The sequence below is a fragment of the Chelonoidis abingdonii genome, chromosome 1 (genome assembly GCF_003597395.2).
Source record: "Chelonoidis abingdonii isolate Lonesome George chromosome 1, CheloAbing_2.0, whole genome shotgun sequence".
Taxonomy (NCBI): Eukaryota; Metazoa; Chordata; order Testudines; family Testudinidae; genus Chelonoidis; species Chelonoidis abingdonii.
In genome coordinates, this window is record NC_133769.1 from 146,104,124 (window position 1) to 146,125,703 (window position 21,580).

Below are 21,580 nucleotides of genomic sequence, written 5' to 3' on the forward strand. Positions count from 1 at the left end.
CTGCATCCATCACAGGTCCCCGTGTCCTGGTTTGTTACTAGTGTTCTCAGCACAGTGGACTTAAGTTTGGCCCAAAATCTCTACCATACAGACCCTATGCTACTGTGCAGGAGTTTCTGGGAATCAGAACAGGTTACAGCTGGAGACCCCCAGGGAGTCTCAGAGGGCCCCTTCTCCTGGTAACAAACATCCCCCCCCACCACTCCAGACTCAAACTCTCCTCCCTTTCCCTTTGCAGGTGTGACAGAGAGGACAGATTCACTGACTAGAACAGGTAAAACATCTGTCTCCTTCCATCAAGGGTTAAATTTCCCTGGTGCTGGGTCACAGAGGAGGAGCTGCAAGCTGCAGACTGAGGGCAGGAGCTCCTTTCCATAGCCTGTGACATCTGAGGGTGAATGACACCCGGGTGCTGAGCAGGAGTCCAGTTGACAGGGCAGGGCCCATGATTCAAACAGCTGCCTGTGAGCTTCCTCTATGGTGCACAGACTGTGTCCCAGCCAATTACCCTGCTGTCTGAGCAGTGCAATGAGTGACTGGGGAGCTCCCTGCCCTCCCACTCCCCAATGCTCACAGGATAATCTCTCTCTGTTATATGTTCATTTTCATCCAGCTCCCCCACGCCGCCCTCTGACTGACAATGAGAGAGTCACAGTGCCCATGATCGTCTGCATTATCCTGGGGGCCCTGCTCTGCCTGGTCTTAATCATCCTGGGGGCACAAGTGCAAAGTGCCAGGGCACAGCGCAGAGGTGGGTGCTGATTAGTGTCACTGTGTGAAAAGCCTCTGCAATAGCAAGAGAAGCGGTAACTTAGGAGAGCGGCATTGGCAGTGTAATGGAAGACTAAATTGTATTATGCTATTCGGCTACAAGGTGGTGCTGTGTGTTGCAATTTATTTAAACTAACCTCCGCCATGCCATGAAGATCATTAAAGGGATCTTACAGAGAACACATCTGGTGTGACTCTGTCTAGGAAGGAAGCTCTATAGCTGGTCCATCAGTGGTACAGAAGTCTGACCAGCTAAGAGCAGCCCTGCCACCTGTTTGTAAAAGGTGCACATGACATGGTGTCCAAAGTTCAGCAGTGCCAGAGGAGAACAGAAGGAAAACAGCAACAGAAGTTACATGGAGGCGGAACAGCAAAAAAAAAAAGGTTGCAGACCAAGAAAAACAAAACAAAACAGAGGTTGCAGGATCTCATCAAAATCCCTCTCTTCATTGCCATAGAGAACTTCAGCTTAGATAAATCTTCACCATGGACAGACTAGAAGCAACATTTTGCAAGATTTCAAATTGCTACAAAATTCCATAAGGAAACTGATGATATACAAGTATGCCCTTTAATTTATGCTATGAGGAAGCAGGCAGAGCATAACTTTAAATCCTATGATTTTAATCAAGATAGCCGTGAAAGGGTTCTGGATAAGTTGAATGCATACTTTATACCTCAGAGAAATGTGGTTTATGGAAGTGAATGTTTTCACCAGAGAATTCAAGGACTAGGGGAAAATGTTGAATGGTTTATTAGAGCTCTGCATGCCTTGCCTGAAAACTGATTTTGGAACAGCAAAATACGAAAATATCAGAGACAGGCTAGTAGTGACAGGTTTCAGAGTAGCAGCCGTGTTAGTCTGTATCTGCAAAAAGAACAGGACTACGTGTCGCACTTTAGAGACTAACAAATTTATTTGAGTAGCCCATGAAAGCTTATGCTCAAATAAATTTGTTAGGATATGGCTACACTTGAAACTTCAAAGTGCTGCTGCGGCAGTGCTCGGCAGAGCTGCCACGACAGCTCTTTGAAGTGTGAGTGTGGTCTCAGCGCCAGCGCTGGGAGAGAGCTCTCCCAGCGCTGCATGTAAACCACATCCTCTACGGGTGTAGCTTGCAGCACTGGGAGCCACGCTCCCAGCGCTGCGGCACTGATTACACTGAGGCTTTACAGTGCTGTATCTTGCAGCGCTCAAGGGGGTGTTTTTTCACACCCCTGAGCACGAAAGTTGCAGTGCTGTAAAGCGCCAGTGTAGCCATGGCCTTAGTCTCTGAGGCTAGCAGTGGTTATTCGGTTAACAGATAGAAATCTTTCAGAGTAGCTACAATTAAAAACAGATTTCACTCTATGCATTGCTATTCAAAAAGAAAAGCAATCTGAGCTGATTAGACAGCAAAACCCAGAGCAACTTGTCAAACTTGAAAAACAAGAAACTAGCTTAGAAGCTGTTAATAAATGCAAGTAATTCCCATAAGACTGCTTAGGTAAGGAGACAGAACTCTCAGGCTAAGAAGGTTGAATTCCAAGCAATTACAAAAGCCTTACAGCCTAAATGCATTAGATGAGGACAAATTCATATCCCAAGAGATGAGGAATGTCCACCCAAAGGCTCAGGGTATAATAAATGCATAAAAAATTGACATTTTGCTGTTTGCCGCATCAAATTAGTCAGGGAGTTGATTCATATTACAGACAGTCAAGAGCCATTGTTTCTGAGATCTATAATATGTAAGGCCCTACCAATTTCCGGGATGTTAAAAATGTGTCACAGACCATGAAATAAACCTTTCCCCATGAAATCCGATCTCCTCCTTGCTGCTGAGCCATTACACAACTTGAATCTATTTCCCTATGTTAAGTATTCTCACACCTTCTTGTCAAACTGTCTGAAATGGGCCATCTTGATTATCATTACAAAGTTTTTTTTTCTCCTACTGATAATAGTTCATCTTAATTAATTAGCCTCTTAGAGTTGGCAGGGCAACGCCCACCTTTTCATGTTCTATCTATCTCTCTATCTCCTTATTATATGTTCCATTCTATGCATCGGACGAAGTGGGCTGTAGCCCATGAAAGCTTATGCTCAAATAAATTTGTTAGTCTCTAATGTGCCATAAGTATTCCTGTACTTAAAGGAATGCTTAACTGTATTATACTGCTCAGACACAAGGTGGCACTGTGTGTAACGTAAGTTGTTTCAGCTAACATCAGCTATATCTGGCAGAGTATTAAAAGATCTTATGATGTACACAAGCAGCGAGCTTGAAGGGAAGCTCTGTAGTCAGTCAGTCAGTATCTACTACAGAAGCCTGACATGCTAGTAGGTGAAACCTAGGTGGCATAAAAATAGCAGTGAAAGCCAGCTTAGATGTGTTTACTCATGCAGTGCTGCAATCACCCCTCCAGATTGCAGTGTGGATGAACCTTTGTGTAGATAGCTCTTTCCATTGTTAAAGCACTGCACAAATAGTAGCTAAGTATTCCCCAGATAGTCTCCAGGTGGTACACAAATATATATTTTATATAAGTACTATTTTGCTCATAGATGTAAGCACCAGGATGGAAGAGGTATGATTTTGTGTGGTACTAGGAGTTGCAGGACAAATTTATCAAGGGACCATAAAGGCTGAATACCAAGCTAAACTTAATGACAATGAAATAGCCAATAGAACAAACATCAAAGGGCCATAGTCCCTGTCACCTGGGACGTTCAAATCTAGGTTGGACAGAGCAGTGGGAATGTGTTGTAGGGACCAGTCCTGGACTGGGCCCAGGGGGAGGGGTTGGATGATGTCATAGGGTTCCCAGCCCTAGTTTCTGACTCTGTGCAAACTCTGCCCTTTGTTTTCAGCTTCCAGAAGATCCCTGGACCCTTTCTCTGAGGCGGTGTACGAGGAGATTGATTATAACCTGATAAGAAAGAAGCAGATGTTCGGTCTCTCAGGTCTGTGTGTCATTCCTAAGGGCTTGACTACACTGGCGCTTTACAGCGCTGCAACTTTCTCGCTCAGGGGTGTGAAAAAACACCCCCCTGAGCGCTGCAAGATACAGCGCTGTAAAGCCTCAGTATAATCAGTGCCGCAGCTTTGAAGTTTCAAGTGTAGCCATACCCTAAGAGGGAGCAAATCTCCAATGCACTTCCCATCCTAATACTCTGACTCAGAGCTAAATCTCTGCAGCCTTCAGCCCTGTGCGTCCTGGATGGCTATGGGGGCTGGGGCTGTGGAGAGACTTGCCAATTACTGGACTCAAATGAATGAGTTTCCTCCCAAGCAAACTCTTCTAGCCCCATTCTGAGGACAGTCAGTCCCATCTGTACATCCTGCAGCCTTGAAGGGTAACTAGTTATGAGTCAGAAACCTGTCTGTTTACACCATTTTGACTCAATGTCAATCAACTGGGAAGATGCTGCTCTCAGTTTAGCACATTATTGTGTGTTAGGGGCTTATTCCTTCACTCTCTCACTTCCCTGGTCCTTCTTGCATGAACAGAGAGCAACAATACCTGAAGTCTGAAGGTGCAAACAATTTGATGTTTATTGGGGTGAACTTCCAGCAAGCATGATTCCAGTTTCCTTCCTTAGTGTCCCCCTTCCCAGCTCTGACACCACAGACCCTTGTCTGTGTCTCTGTTCCTGTTCCCAACCCCTGTTCCCATTTTCCCTTTAGCAAGACATGATTTTAATTCCCCCATCCCCGGTCCCTGTTTCTGTTCCCTGCCCCGCCCTCCTGATTGACTGCAGACTATATAGTAAAACCTGAGTTTTGCTTAGCTATACCTTAACCAATCATTTTACTGAAATTTAACTAACCAATCCTAACATAATGTAACATGGTTATTTAACCATTATATTCACCACCCTTTCAGTGGTTACACCCAACAAAATTAATTATCAGCAGACAAAATTACAGAACCAGCAGAGACCATGCAAATATCATACAAAAACTACAGATGTAGGACTTCCAAACTACATCTATACAGACATAAGGGGTTCCGCTAGCTGTGTCTATTGTAAGTGAGTATCTTGCCAAACAGGATGCATCTCTATAGTTCTTCCCTCTCTGGAGGGTGATAGGAATATCAGGACAGATTGTATTCCTAATAGGCCAATAGCACCTTATTTCAATGTGACTAGTTTGGAATGTGAGGATGTGACCACACACTTCCCAGCTTATGGCTGCCTAACTACATCTTAGCTGAAGGCCTTAGCCTGTCACAGTAAGAGAAGGACATTACAGACAGTGATTGTGATTCTTTCTTTTATACCTCTATAACTAGCTAAGTGATAAGAATACACCTAAATTCTTAAAGTATAGGCCTTTGCAGACAGGCCTGAATATCTATAGCCTAACACTCCACCCCTTTTTTAACTTTTTCTTTTGGGATCCTTCTTCCCAGGTATCCCTGGAAAAGCATAGGACATATGGCAACACATTTCCTGATAGGGGCAGGCATCAAAGTGGAAGGTGTCAATATCCCATTTGTCCCACTTTCTTTATTTAAATTTAATTTAAAATTTAAATTAAAACCACAGCAGTCAAGGATCTCATGTTAAAGGGCTCACTCAGTCCTTCCCTTCCCTCATGAGGTCAATATGGCTGTTCCCAGCATCTTCCCAGTCTGATTTTATCCACCTCAAAGTCACATTTACCACAAAAAAATGGCTATTTCTCTTGGAAAGTCAGCGTCAGTTGCTGTGAATTCAGCATCTTCTCTACAAGGAGCAAAATACCAAGATTGTAAATCCCACTCCAGGACCTGGATGCATTGCCCATCAGCCAGTTTTGCTGTCACTGTGATAACATCCCATTTACCATCTCTCCAGTCTCCTTTTCAGATGATTCAGTGACGAAGCTGCAGTATTACACCGGGGATAGTGAGGGGGAAAATGATCCTGCATCAGAACAAGGTAACAAGGAAGGAGGGTGAATACAAAGACAGGCACCCACATCTAGGTGGGGAATTTAATTTCCACATGAAAGATTTATGTCCAAACTCTTAATGGAAAGGTATGATCAAATCCTGACCCTTTCTCTGCATGGCTCACAGTGCCCTCTCCCAGGATAGAAACTGCAGAGAATAGGACACAGAAATATTCACTTGACATGTAAGAATCTGAATTTAACAGCTGGCACCTATCCAGTGGCAGATTAACAAATTTGCCACCCCTAGGCCCTCAAAAAATTGCTGCCTTCCCCCCCACCAGCTCACTTCGCTCTCCCACGGTAAGCCTGGGAGGGAGGAGGGAGACGGGGAGCTGTGGCATGCTTGGGGGATGGCAGCAGTGGAGCGGAGGTGAGCTGGGGTGGGGAGCGGTTCCCTGCCCCCCCCGGGTTACTCCCCACGCCCGCCGGCCCCAGCTCACCTCTGCTCCGCCTCCTCCGAGCACGCTGCTACTTACTTCTCCCTCCCTCCCTCCCAGCATTTTCGTGCAGCAAGCCTGGGAGGGAGGTGGAAGGAGGGAAGCACGAGGCACCTGGGGGAGGAGGCGGGCCGAGGATTTGGGGAAGGGACGGAGTTGGGGAGGGGTCATGAGCAAATTTGCTGCCCCTGCAAATTTGCCACCCTAGGCCTCGGCAATAATACGCCACTGCACTTATCCCTAAACAGCCCCTGATCTGTGTCCCATGATCTTAGACCGCTGCCTCTCCAGCATGAGCATGTAGCACAAGTCAGAGTCTACCCCTTATAAAGTAAGAGACTTACTCCTGAGGGAATTCTGCACCAAAAAGTTAAAAATTCTGCATATAATATTTTAAAATTCTGCAAAATTCTATATTCTTTGTCAAAATAACATAATATAATCACACCATTATTTGCTGACAAGTATTTTGAAATAAATTACCAAAATAATTGGAAATGGTGTGACTATATTGTTGTGTTACTGTGTTATTTTGAGAAATAAAATATGAACTTTGCACAATTTAATTTTTTAAATTTTTTTTGGTGCATAATTCCCTCAAGAGTACCAGATTTCTGTGTGGCGCAATCTGGGTGCAGGAAGCTTGGTGGAGGGTCTCAGTGTGATCTGGATGCACAGAGGCTCGGTGTGGGGTTATGAATATAGGGGAAATAGGACTCTGCAAGGGAGTCCCAATGAAGATGTTTAGGGCTCAGCGAAGTGGGGGTCTGGGTGATGGGGGAGTGGGGCTTGGTGGGGTGGGGGCTCCAGGTGCAAATGGTTGGGTCTCAGTGGGATGAGGATCCAGGTGTGGCTAGGATAAGAAGCAATGAGCTCTTAATGCAGGGGATGAGGCTCGGAGGGGGTGGGGATTTGGGTGCAGAGGGGGACTCAGTGTGGGATTCTGGGTGAGGTCTGTGTGAGGGGGACTCCTGATGCAGGGGGTGAGATTTGGGAGGATGTGGAATTTGTTTTAGGGGCTTGGTTGGGGAGGGGGTGTTCTGGGTACAGGGGTTCCTGATGCAGGGGGGACTCTGGAGGGAGTTCAGGTTGCGGGGGGGGGGTCACTGTACAGGAAGCTGCTCCTCCAGTCCTCCCATTCCCCCCATCTGCTCGTCCCCACCACCCCACCAAGCTTCATTTCCTGCATTTAGACCCCCCACTCCAATCCCCACACCCCACCATGGTGCAGAGTTTTCTGCGGCCAGGGGAAGTTTCCAGGGGTTGATCTGACCCAGCTCCAGCTGCTCCATGTAGGGGAGAGGGAGGTGGAACTCCATCTCTGTCCTCCTCCTCCCCCCATTGCCCAGCTCAGACTAACATCCCTGGTCTGCCAAGGAATCCCCAGACACCCCCCACAATTGATTTACCTCTCCCTGGGCTCTTCTGGGGAGAAGTGAATGAACACTGGTGCAGTTTCTCATTGCTTTTCCACAGAAACCATTTTCTGCAGAAAGTAAAGAGAATCTGAGGGTGGGCTATTTTTCTGCACTCTCGCAGGAGCACAGAATTCCCTCAGGAGTAGCCACTTTAAAACATGTCTTTTTTGAGTTCAGTTTTATTCACATCTGTTGTGTCTGGTGTGTCAGCTTTTATCTTCCAGTATGTCCAGGGTTAGTGCCTCACCAGCACAGACCTTGATCCCATTGAAGGGCATGACAATGTTGCTATTGTATACAGTAGGACAGGACTGGGCCCTTGTTATTTATGAAGAGCTAAAGGTGGCAAAATTCCTGTTTCATACACTGTCCATGACTTTGAACCTGGCTCACCCTGTTACTTCTCCTACAAACTCCATGATAAACAGCCCAAACTCCAAGGCAACAGACCTTTAATGGGAAAACTAAAGACTTACTGGGGAAATGAGTATGTTCAGGAGATGCTGAGTGTGCTGTTTGCTGTTCCAGAAGGATCTTTCCTTGGTAGTTCTCAGTTGGATTACAATAATGTGGAGGAACCTGCACCAAGCGACATCCCCCAGACTCGAGATGGTCAAGGTGAGCAGTATCAGAGGGGTAGCCGTGTTAGTCTGCATCTGTAAAAGCAGAAGAGAGTCCTGTGGCACCTTATAGACTAACAGATGTATTGGAGCATGAGCTTTTGTGAGTGAATACCCACTTTGTTGGATGCATGTGAGCAGTGAATCCATCTCCTGAAAACATTACTCCATGGCTACTGCTGCTCCACCCCCCTTCATTTTCTAGTCTGCTCTTTGATCCTGACCATAGAGCTGGGAAGAATTAACCAGACTAGCTTGGTTGGAGTCAGAGATGGGCATTCCACAATTAACAGCACCCCTCAAATAACACAAGTATGTAGGGGCAAAATTTGAAAGTCCGAGGCTCAAAATGAGATTAAACTAACGAGAGACATAAAGGGTAACAAGAAAACATTACATTAGAAGCAAGAGGAAGACCAAGGACAGGTTAGCCCGTTACTCAATGGGTGGGGGGAGAGGCAGAAAATGTAGAAGTGGCTGAAGTGCTAAGTTACTTTTTTGTTTCAGTTCTCACCAAAAAGTTAAGTTGCAAATGGACATCTAACATAGTAAATGCCACTGAAAATGGGGTAGGCTGAGAGGCTAAAATAGGGAACAAGTTAAAAGTTACTTAGACAAGTTAGATGTCTTCCAGTTGCCAGGGCCTGATGAAATAGTCCTTTGCACTATGCAGTCTGGCATGATAATATCAAACAGGTAAACTGAGGTGTATATTACGTTCATAAGAAATAATATACATAAATCCCTCATTCTTCACACCTGACACATAGTTTATTTCTCTATTCAGAGGTTCCTGCCAGGTCTGGAGGTGCCCCATGCGATGGTTATGATGATGCCAGAGAAGTCTCTAACACTGAAGATGACCCTGCTTCTGGACCGAGTGCCCAGGAAGTCACTGTGGCCCATGGGGACAGCGACAGGAACAGAGATGATCAGACTGGTGAGTGAGGAAATGCAATGTTGCCAATTGTCACAATTTTTTCATTAGTCGCAAGATATTTGTTTTTCTAAAAGTTTCAGTTTCTGGAGTTTAACCTAAAGCCTCAGAAACCACAAGAAAAAACTGAGAAATGCACCAAAAAATTGTTTAAATCTCATTATTTGTAGGCCAAACTCACGATATTTGAGATTTGACCCCTCATTTCTGAACACTTGAGGTTGGCAGTGCTGGAAAGGTCTGTGTTTCCTGGTGATTAATCCACAGGAACAGTCTCCAGTTCGGAATGTGGGTTATGCAGCAAGGAAACAACCTTGGCCAAAGCAATGGCTGAAAGGAGTCTCCTTTCCCGGTCTTTGTGAGCCGACAGGTTTGAGATTGGAATTCCAGATGGGATTGTTGGGCCTGTGTATTGGGACCTCTTTTGTTGGCAACTCACCTGGAAGAGCCTTTACAGGCCACTAGAGGTCACTGTCAGTGCACTGCAATACAGTTATTGGTAAACTGCTAGGCATATGCCCACCCTAACCTTTACTAAGCAGAGTTAAATGGACTTAAACCAGGAAAGAGAAGATTTCCTAGATAAGGTCCTTGATCCTACAAATACTAGATCTCATCTGTCACTACTCACCCGAATAGTGTCACTGACTGTAGTGGGACTGTCCAAATCAGCAAAGTTATATGTGACCGTTGGCAGGATCAGGGCCAAAGTTCCTTTCCCCAAACCAGGTGTCAGTGCTCTGGATGGTAATGGGAAGAGCAGGACCCTGCTGTGGGGTTGGTTACTAGCTCAGCTTCAGGTTTGAGATCACTCTCTTTTATATGTAAATGTCCCTTTTAGGATAGAATCAGACCTGGGACCCAGAGATGAAATGTGCATTTCTTTGGTCTTGATGGCAAACAAGCATTGTGTGGACAGGGGAGATCTAGGAGGTCCAGGCATGTCCCATAGGCTAGGGGCCCCACTCTACTCCAGCCACCAGGTCTCTGCTGACATGTGGTCCCTTAGGGACTATACCAGCGGTTAGGAGTTACAGCAGCTCCCAGTGGCCTATCAGGGAGTTGTCTGCTCACTGCCACCCCCACACTTCTCCTGCACCAGGGAGGTCTCAGCACAGAGAGAATCCGCTCTCACATGTTTTCTTTGAAGAACAGAAAGAGATAGTAGATTAAAAGTGTCAGAGGCCAACTCAGGGAAACTGTGGGCGGGGGCTGATTCACAGTCCATACTGTATGTTGCCCATCCATTATGTGAGTTCACATGGGTAGAGAATGGATACATTGACTGTAATGTGACCTCCTTGCTATTTTCAGGCTGGAATCTGCACTCGCTAAGAAGTGAACGAGCATCTGGGGCTGAGAGGGATGCCCTGTCCCCACCTCCTCATGACCAAGGTTATGATGATGTTGATGATGGCATCTTTGGGACATGAATATCAGAACGGTTGGGTTCAGATCAAATATCCTGTGAGGATGTACATGCTGTATGGTTAGACTCTTCCTGTCCCAAATGTTCATTCACCCACCGGAGTATCAGAGAAAATCCCTGCCTGGGAACTACTTGAATCAGCTTTTTTTTTTTTATTGCAGTTTGTTTAGATGCAAGAAATGTAAGTGTGATTGAGACAGGGGTTGTCATTGTCCCCTGTAACTTCCCATTAATCAGACAGTCTGGAACTTCCCTGCTTTTGTGTTCCTAACATTTCTTCATTGTGAATTTTTGCTTTTTCTTATTAAACCCTTTTTGAAAAACTGTTCCAGGGCTGATGTTTCTCTCTTGATGTCTGTTGGGTGGCTCCATGAGGACCAACAGGGAGAGAGATGGAGACTGAATCACCAAAAAGTAATAATGTTAAAATGTCACTTTTCTGGTATCACCGGCTCCAGGATGGGGCACTGCACTGAGAGTGAATGTTCTATCACGGATGTGGTAACAGTGAGAAACCCAGAAACAAAATATTCCTGACACCAGAGAGGGCCCCTAACCACCAATCCAGATTCTCCTCTGAAATCCAGGAGGATAAATGGGAGGTTATTTACAGGTATCTTAATACATGCATGCACATACATAATTAGTGAAAAGAGGCTCCTAACCTCTTCTCTGCCCTACAAATTCTGATACTACGCCCATCACTGTGGCACTAGAGCATCTTACAGAGGTGTATTAAGTGACATGATTTTTCTTCCATCACATGTGGTTCATTCTTCATCCTTCTCCCTGGGGAAAGTGCATATGGATTCTTATGGAGGGTTATTTGTGGTTTTATTGTAAGCTCATAGCAGATCATACACTAGCGAAGGCAGGTTTTAGGAGGTCATTTTCAAGTGAAACAGAAAGAGGGTTCAGGTGATTTGTGACCCAGTGGCAGTTGGGTCTAGAGCAGGGGTCGGCACCCTTTTAGAAGTTGTGTGCCAAGTCTTCATTTAGTCATTCTAATTTAAGGTTTCTCATGCCAGTAATACATTTTAACATTTTTAGAAGGCCTCTTTCTATAAGTCTACAATATATAACTAAATTATTGTTGCATGTAAAGTAAATAAGGTTCTTAAAACGTTTAAGATGCCTCATTTAAAATTAAATTAAAATGCAGAGCCCCCCGGACAGGTGGCCAGGACCTGGGCAGTGAGAGTGCCACTGAAAATCAGCTCGCGTGCCGCCTTCAGCACATGTGCCATAGGTTGCCTACCCCTGGTCTAGAGTCTTGAATCAAGCAGCAAGAAAATGGTCTCCTGAACAAATGAGCTTCCTCTGGCAGGAGACAGCTCCACTGTGCCCGAGGGACAATCTTTCTTTCCTTTGTCACAGGCCCAAATCCTAAAGGCTCAGATCCTCAGTGGCATTTAGCCCCCTAATGTCCATTGATTTCAATGGAGCTTAAATACCTCTGTGGACCTGGACCTAAGTACCTTGAAGTTAAGGACTGAGACATGATATTCTAAGAGAAGATTGAAAAGCTTTGCTTTAGATAATGTTAGATTTGCTCACCTTTGCTTAAAGAAAGCATCTTTGTACCATGTTCACTCTTACATTGCATGGTGCATGGCATTGTGGGTGTGGCACATAGTGGTGGTGTGTGATGGTATCTGTTGGTGGTGGTGTGTTATGTGTTCTGTATGGGGTTGTGATAGTGGGGTGTTGCATGTGATGGTGTGGTGTTTGTATGTTGCAGATGATGTGTGGTAAAGGATTGTGTTGGGTCTCCATGTGTGACTGTGGATATGATATGTTGTGTGGTGTGATATTGCAATTTAAAAGTAAAAAAAGTAAAATGAAATATTTGAATAAATTTCCTCTCAGAAATGTTCACAAAATCAATACTTTCTTCAAAGTGTTTTCATTTTGTGCAATAAGCATTTTCTGATGGAAAAAAAAATTCCATTGGAAAAAATTGCAACTTGCTTTCCTAAAAGATATGCTTTAGTTGGACCAGAAATTATGGGCTTGATGTCAGAATTCTGTGTTATTCAAGAAGTCAGACTAGATGATCATAATGGTCCTTTCTAAGCCTTGAAAGTCAAATATGAATCTCTCTTGTGAGATAACCCATCAAGGTACACACCCCCTTGTAGACAAGTCGACTAACCCCTGCAGCGCCTCCTGCTGGTGACTTCGGGGAATTAGCTCATTCCAGCTCCAGAGCGCCCTCTACAGGCCAGTGATCCACCTGTCCTCTGGCCCCTGTGTCCCTCCCTGGACCCTAGTGCCCCTTTAACTTGGGGTGCTGCCACCTGGCAGTAACCCCTCAGTCTTAGGGTCTCCCCTCCCCAGGGAACCCCCACACACTATTCCCAGCTCACCTCAGTATAAGGCTACTGCCAATCATCATCTGGCCCCACGCACTGGGGCAGACTGCAATATCAGCCTACTCATCATTAGCAAGGAGAGTTTAGACCTGCTGCCTTGGCCGACCCCTAGGCTGCCCTCTGCAACCTCCAGTACCTATTAGCCCAATGCTAGGCCACAGCCTGGGGCTTTCCAGGCTAGAGTTCCCCAACTCACTATCAGTACCCTGTCTCTAGCTCCCTGCAGCGCATTCCATTCCCTCTTACACAACAGAGAGACTCCTTGGCTTCTGGCTCACAGGCTCTTTATAGGACCAGCTCGCCTAATGGGGGCATGACCACGTAGCTACTTTCCCAATCGCCTAGGCTTCTCCCCACCATACCCTCTCCTGACTTTGTTAAGCCCTTCAAGCGAGAGCAGGGATCACCCTTCTACATCCCTGCAACGATGTATACACAAGTAACAACCATCCTGCAGAGTTTCTCCCAATATCTGAGTCACTGAACGAGCAGTACTCTCATACCCACATCACGTAACTATGAGCATCTCCCCGACATTCATCAGTTTCCTTCACAAAACCCTTGTACGTCACATAAATATCACTATCCCAGTGTACGAGTTGAGTAGCTGAACCACAGGACTGTGGTAACTTTGCTATAGGGAGACAATTAAGCAGGTAACAACTAAGTACAATGTTAAAGAAGGTGTTATGAAAAGAAACATCTTGGTCTTTGAAAATGTCGTGAATATAATCAGCAAAATTGATTTAAGAAATCTATTTCACAGACAAAATTATCAAATTTGCTTAAAAACACTCCATGATGTACAATCTCGTTATATAAATTTGTTCGTTTGGCTTAAACAAAAAAAAAAAAAAAAACTTTTGCCAAACAAAAAGAAGTATTTTAAGCAGATTGATTTTATTCAAATGTTTAAATGTTGTAATTGTAAGTATGTGTTAGTTTTAGTAATGTATTTCCTTGTAAAAAGGCAAATGCCAAAACTGTTGTAAAACTTCGGCATACCTGTGAGTAGCAACAGTGATTGTAACCTAATTTTACTGGACAAATTATAACAAGTTATGTGCAGCTTCACAGATCCAGTAAGGCTAAATACCTTTTGAGGGCCACTTCCAATAGAAAAACCGTACTCAGCCCCCATAAAATTTCTACCAGGGCACCCAATGCAACTACTGACAGTGCCCTGCTGGCTTTGGCTCAGATGGACATTCATTTAATAAATAACACAATGCTTCATTATTGCCAGGCCATAATGAAATGTGTTAGGTCTTTGTATATACAGTAGCTCTGCCGCTCGCTGAAACCAGAAGACTGGGTCTACATGGAGGTCCATCAGCAGGGAACTCCCCTGGCCTCATGCTGAAAGACCCTTATCAAATCCTGTTAATTACCAACACTGCTGTGAAGTGCCAAGAATTGACTACCTGCCCATGTTTCTCACTGAAATGGCTCTCTGACTGATGATCGGTCTATCTTTCCTTCTGGCGTTCTTACTCCTTCTTGACAGCAGGAGTGAAGGACAAGGTAAAAGAGCTGGTAACCTCTCCTTTGTCTGCTAACAGACCCACTGAGCCTTTGAATCTTGTTAAGAAAACAACCTCTCCACCTGAGGACATAATAAAGCCTCCAAGCAAGCAAGGTGATTGTACTAGTAATCTCTGCCTTGAGGCCTCACTGCTGGACAGCTAAATGAATTAAGACTACAAAATCTCAAAGAATAGCTTGCGGAAGCTAGCCAAAACTACCTGAAAATGAAACTTTTAATGTTCCTTAACCTCTCCTCCTTAATGAACTTAGGGTGGGGATGGGAAAGTAATATTTTTCTAAATCTTAGCCAATCAGTAACCTCACTATTAAATAATCAAACGTATACCAAAAGAGTTTGTTCTGCCACTGGAGATTTTATTCCTGTAACTAATAATTTAACCTGTGCCATTCAGTTAGCACAGCAAAAGAACAGGGTTTCCCCTAGAGAAAAAAGAAACTTGGTTGAACACTTGTGGAATGAGACTAATGGAGCAGCTGCAATTTGGAATATCTACAAAAAAAAAAAATCAACAGCATGATGAAAAATTAGGTCAATTGAAAAAGGCCACCGATCTTATTACTGGGGTGCAGATGAGCCAGGTAAGGGCTGAAGTGGACGAATTGCATGTTTTCTCCACCCTTAGTCCTCTGACCCAAGATTTACTGAGAAAAATGATCTTAAGCACTGCTGAAGCAGGGAAGGCATTGCAGTGGGATCTGGCTTGTTCCGAGGTGCAGGATTTTCTGAATGACCAGCTAATGGACATTCGGAATGATCTTGAGCACCAAGCTTGGCCCACTGCCCTTACGGATGCTTCAGGCGTACCATCTGATTTGTGGCCCTAGAGGCACACTTGGAAATTTTCTGGATGGAAATGCTGGTGCTCACAGTGCTCCTTCCAGGCCTATGGGCCAGTGAAAGGAGTGTGGGCCCCCACATATTGAATCCTCCCGGGTCCTTGAGGGGGGTTGCATGTGGGACTGGGTAATCCACAGGGACATATGGGAGGTGAGACCGCCCAATGAGCCTAATCTTTTTTTAATTAGCGCCCCAGAAATAACACCTGATATTTGGATAGGATTAGGAAACCAATGGATGCTCTCGACATTAGAACTCCCACAGCTTCAGTGTGTATGTAAACTGAAGCCAGGAGAAGTTGTCACAGTTAATGATGGCTTTTGTTGGAAGAGTATAGGACAAGAAACTACCCTGACAGGACACCTGCTTCTCTAAGCTAATGACAGTTGTGTGCTCGTAGAGTCCACCATATTACAAGACATGCATTTTAATCTCATCCTTGCTGCAGGCAGTCATATCTTTTATTGGCCTACCGAAAAATTTAGCAATCAGCCCTTCAGCCTCAGATACCCTTTAATTGGACTACCCTAGCTCCTGACTGGTTCCAGAATTTGTTTGCAGTCTTACCAGAAGTACAGAAAATTTCTGAACTTCAGTGGCAAATTCACACGCTCCAGAAATATATCAAATTGAAAATAATGCTTTTCACACAGCCTATAGGGTGTCTATTTATGTACTAAATATGATGCTTTGTGTTTTGTAACTAAAACCATTTGGTAATATCAACCCCATTATTTTATTGCCATAGAAATGTTATTGCTTTTATTATTATTGTTTGGGGTTATGTTATTGTTGCTGTTGTAATGAATTCGTTTATCATTGCTTGCCCAGTCCTAAACCTGCGAGGTTCAATGCACAAGAGCTAGTGAAGCTAATGATTGTTAATGAACTTTATAACAACAGTTGGAAAGAAAGGAAGCCAGAAGCAGTGATAAATAAATGTGTATGAGGATATGCAGGAAAGGGAGAAGAAGAAAAGGAAAAGATTAATAAATTTCTGAATATAGAAATGTAGGCTAAGGTGATGATGAAAAACCATCAAAGGGGGAATTGTGAGGGAAAATATGGTGGGCTTACAACTTTGGCCAGGCTTTTAGGCCTAAACTTTGGATAAGCTTGTTTTTAAGTTGTGTTGAAATTTGGTTCAGCTTGTCTCTGTGTATAAGGGAAAGAGAGGAGGGGGATAAAGTGATGAAAGAATGAAGGAAAGTTCCTTCTGTGTGTTAAGAGGTAAAAGGAGTCACAATGGAAAGTTCCCAAAATGGAGCAATGGCTTTGTGTGTACAAAGGGCATGCAGGGGTAGAAAGATGTGGTCAGGGCCCCAAAAGAAGGAACTAAAGTAGGGGAAAGAAGAACCAGGGAGTGGAACAGAAGCCTCCAGTCATGCCAAATTGCGATAGGTGTTATTGTATAGCCAAAACCGCAAGAGTTGGGTCTTAGAACAGTCAAGCCACAACTCAGACAACAGGAAAAACCATAAATGGGAAAAGGAATTGATCAGCTTGCTTTTAATTAATAATATATTCCAAATAAGGCAATGATAGTATGTATTGAGCATACTATGTTTTGCGGTTTTAACCTTTATACGCTTGGGAAAATTTGTAAAGAGCAGAACAGCCTGCCTCTTGCGTGGGGTCATGCTTTCTCTCCCTGCATATATGCTTGTATGAAATAAAGGAGCCTCAGGCTGTCTGATCTAAAATCAACTGTGTGGTCAATTTTCCACAACAGGGTTCACCCAGGCCAGTAAGAGGTTCAATCAACATCTGCCTTGCATCTCTGGGTTCCTTAAATGCTTTGCTGCTTTGGCTCACATCCCTGAAACCAACAGCCAGAAGACAAGCCTGAAGTTCACACCCTGGTTTGCTCCACTCAGTTACTCATTGCAGGGTAACTTCAACAATGCTTCTAGCCCCCAGTTCTCCCCAGTAAACCTCTCTCTATGCACTGCTCAGTCTCTCTTACTGAAGCGCCTACAAAACCTTGTGAAGTTTGCAGCTCCTTTAAAGAGACAGCACACAAGATCTTATCAAGTTAACTGGGTTTGACAAACTCTCCACTTCAATCAAAGCACTGAGATGGTTTAGGGGCAGAGTGAAATAACAAAAGGACATAGGTTTAAGTGATACCAAGGAATAAGGAGAGAAACAGTTACAAGCAAATGAAAGTAGAAAGACACTTCAAAGACTAAAACTCAGCTTAAGAAACTTGAGTCTCTTGTTCAAAGAAGTTTCTCTCATCACATCCCTCCAGTATGACTGACTCATTCTTTAGCCAGGGCCCAACACACAGAGCTGAAAGTGTTTGGTTTCTTTGGCTCCTCAGATGAGGAATAACTTAGGGGTTCTCTCCCCTTCTCTTTATAGTCTAATAAAGCTTTGGTATGTATTCATCTGAAGTATATCCCCAAATAGAGTTCCTTTCCTCTGCTGGAGGTAGATGATATACGGTCTTCTCCCCGCTGGTTAGCTTGATAGTGTCAGGACCCTGGGCAAAGATAGGCAAGACTAATGGCAGGAGTTTGGGATCTCAGAACTGAAGCCAGGGGTCAGAGCCAGTATTGGGGTCAAGAGTCAAACTGGAGTCAGAGTCAGGAATCAGGCTGAGGGTCAATACCAGGTATCAGGGCCCATGTTGGGGACCCATGGGTCAACTGGAAGTCAGAATCCAAGTCAGAGACAAGGTCAGTTTCAGGGGTTGAGGAACAGAGAAGCAAGCTATGACAACTAGCTAAAAGGCCATATTCCTGCCTGGAAACTTCCTAGTATGCCATAAGAACAGCCATACTGGCTCAGACCAAAGGTCCATCCAGCCCAGTATCCAGTCTACCAACAGTGACCAATGCCAGGTGCCCCAGAAGAAGTGAACCTAACAGGTAATGATCAAGTGAGGATTCTCTGCAGCTTGAGGTCTTCAAACCGCAATTTGAGGACTTCAGTAACTCAGACATAGGTTAGGGGTTTGTTGCAGGAGTGGATTGGTGAGATTCTGTGGCCTGCGTTGTGCAGGAGGTCAGACTAGATGATCATAATGATCCCTTCGGACCTTAAAGTCTATAAGTGATCTCTCTCCTGCCATCTGTCATGGTGTGATGCCTCACCCTGCAGCACCTCCTGCTGGTCATCTCAGGGAATTAGCATTTCCAGCCTCCAGAGCACCCTCTGCAGGCCAGTGTCCCACTGCCACTGGCCTCCATGTCCCTCCCAGGACCTGGTGCCCCTTGTCTTAGGGGTACTGCCCTCTGCCAATACCCCTCCCAGTCTCAGGGTCTCTCCACCCAGGGGAATCCCCAACACTCTATCCCCACCTTGCCTCAGTCATGGGTTACTACCATCTAATCCTCACTCATTGGGGAAAGACTGCAGTGTAAAAGCCACTCATCATTGGCAAGGGTGGTTTGGACCCATGGGCTGCCCCCTAAAATCCCAGTACCTAACTGGCCTTCTACTAGGCTACAGCCAGGGGGGTTTTAGACTGGAGCTCCCCAGCTCCCCTGGCCTTCCCCTAGCCCTGCTCCACTCCACTCCAGGTATGTTCTCTCAGCTCCCTGCAGCCAAGTCCTTCCCTCTCAAAGCTAGCCTGGGGCAAATTACCCCAATTGCCCCCACCAGGAGGCCCTGCTGGTCAGTATTCACTGGCTCCCTTGACACCTTCAAGGAGCAGTGGGTGCTGTTCAGGGTTCTCTGCTCGGTGTCCCTATCTGGTACCCTTGTTTCGAACCTATGACCTTCACTTTGCTCCCTGTTTTTTATTAGTTGTCCCCCGTAATCATGTGGTCCCTATGTCCAGGGGTCCCGCCCGCTAGGTTCGGGGAGGGGCATCCCAGGTTTTCCAATAAGACTACAGCACCCATCTCCACCCTGTGACAAACAGAGGCTAGGGACACCATTCCTTACCCATCCTGGCTAATAGTCATTAATGGACTTAACCTCCATGAATTTATCTAGTTCTCTTTTAAACACTGTTATAGTTCTGGCCTTCAAAGCCTCCTCTGGTAAGGAGTTCCACAAGTTGACTGTGTGCTGTGTGAAGAAGAACTTCCTTTTATTTCTTTTAAACCTGCTGACCATTAATTTCATTCAGAGGCCCCTAGTTCTTATACTATGGGAACAAGTAAATAACTTTTCCTTATTCACTTTCTCCACACCACTCATGATTTTATGTACCTCTATCATATTCCCCCCTTAGTCTCCTCTTTTCCAAGCTGAAAAGTCCTAGCGTCTGTAATCCCTCCTCATATGGGACCCATTCCAAGCCCCTAATCATTTTAGTTGCCCTTCTCTTAACCTTTCTAATGCCAGTATATCTTTTTTGAGATGAGGAGACCACATCTGTATGCAATACTTAACATGTGGGCGTACCATGGAGTTATATAGGGGGAAATAAGATATTCTCCGTCTTACTTTCTGACCCAATCAAGGTTTGCTATAACCACTGTCAGTCAGATCACTTAAGGTGGAATTTCCTGTGGTCTTCACCCTCTGCGAATTGGGGATCACAGGAAGTAGCCCAATTACTGCTGCTGGGTGGGAGCGTGGGATGTTGGTTGCCTGCTAGTCCTACTGGCCAGGCTTCAAATCATACTGATCCTTACTTCTAGCTTTGTTTACCTTACATGTAAGTTTGCCTTCATTGCAAATACACATTCCTTTGTCTAGGGCAGACTGGGCTTATGTATTGCTTGCCAAACACGTTAAGAACATAATTCTACATCACTAGTACATATCTATAACTCTGTGTATGCACCCCTTACATACATCCCACAATGATTTTTGGCACCAGGATGTTACCAGCTTGTATATGATATCTTACATGACACCTTCAGATCCAGATTATAACAACAGAGTGTCAGGTGTAGTGAGTGTGTCAGACCTGACAAGAGTTGTTAAAACAGAGACATGAACCACCAAAGGGCCTCTGTGTCACCCTATATAACTGCAAGCACATTCCCCCAGGGGAGTCTGAGACATTGGCACAGAATCTGTTGGGAGTGGAGAGGAAGAGGAGACATGGCCAAAGTCAGCTAGTAGACACACACCCCATGATTCCCCCACACAACAGTGAGGACACCGGTAATGAACAAACACAACATATTCATGGCACCCACCCTAGAGTTCTGTTTGCAGGAGCCCAGCAGACATACGACAGAGGCCTACATCTTGCCTAGGATGTAACTGGGGTTCATCCCAAACACTCCTGTTCTGTCCTGCCCAGGTACAGTAGCCCACCATGACCCACAACACTGCAGGCACTTTCAAAAAGGCAGCTGTGGAGGTCATGTGTCTGTAGAATGGCTTGTTCTGATTACTTCATTGAGCAGGTTGCGAGGAAGCTACTCATCACCTGAAGTCTTTTGCTGTACCTGAGTTGTAGTGGTCAGGACAAATCCTGGGCATGGCACGGAAACTTCTCCACTTGCATTGTTTGATGATCTCCTCCTAGGTGTGCTGGCTCTCTTAGATCTGTCATCAGCTTCTGACATCCCTAACATTTGTTTTGTGGCTGGTCTACATGCTAGGGCTGGGGTGCAGGATGCTCCCTTGAAATGGCTCCACTCTCTCCTTCCACAGAGATCCCCAAGGGGCAAGGAAGATAGGGCAATGGGAAATTTTAAAGTTTTCAATTTTTTAACAAAAATAACAAAAATTGAATTCAATTAGGACAAATACAAATTGCTCCATTTAGGAAGGAACAATCAACTGCACACAGCAACTCTGAGCAAGGAAGGAAATATGGCATTTTCCCACCAATTCAATATTCTTAATTGAATCGATTGATTAAATAACTTTTTCTTTGTCTCACAAATTTCACATTCACCAAACACACTTTTCCCCCCTTTTTAACGTGATTTTTGGTCACCAGGAACCAAGGAGAATTAATAGGCCAGAGTCAAGTAATGAGAATGGACACAAAACTCAGTGACCGTGACATTCTAATAGGGGATGACTGTCATAAGTAGAGAGGTAAGGTAAGGGTTAAGTTCCCTTTTCCTGTAAAGGGGGAACAAAGAGAACCAAATACCTGACCAGAGGACCAATCAGAGAACTGGATTGTTTAAAGTCAGGAAGTCAGGGGCGGGAATTTGTATACCCGGGGTCTTTGTTGTTTCCTCGGCTGTGAGTAAACAAGCTTTCTTCTAACTCCATCTTATCTCAAAGTTTCTCCTAAACATCTGTAAGTACAAAGGAAAGCAAAGTAATTCAGCTATGATGAGCTTTGTGTTGTATTTACATGTATGTTAATTTGCTGGACTGGTTTAATCGGACTATCTTTTAAAT

At 44.8% G+C, this 21,580-nt stretch overlaps 1 protein-coding gene across 1 annotated transcript in view; it reads left to right on the plus strand.

The window, feature by feature from the left end:
* Positions 1 to 11,576, plus strand: part of LOC116837067 (antigen WC1.1-like) — a 63,052-nt gene extending 51,476 nt beyond the window's left edge. Inside the window, exons 11-17 of the mRNA XM_075071036.1 lie at positions 239 to 274; positions 614 to 751; positions 3,626 to 3,718; positions 5,612 to 5,683; positions 8,083 to 8,172; positions 8,962 to 9,114; positions 10,426 to 11,576. Coding sequence (XP_074927137.1) covers positions 239 to 274; positions 614 to 751; positions 3,626 to 3,718; positions 5,612 to 5,683; positions 8,083 to 8,172; positions 8,962 to 9,114; positions 10,426 to 10,544 — 701 coding nt within the window. The 3' untranslated portion in view covers positions 10,545 to 11,576. The remainder of the gene's footprint in view (positions 1 to 238; positions 275 to 613; positions 752 to 3,625; positions 3,719 to 5,611; positions 5,684 to 8,082; positions 8,173 to 8,961; positions 9,115 to 10,425) is intronic.
* Positions 11,577 to 21,580: the final 10,004 nt, after the last annotated feature.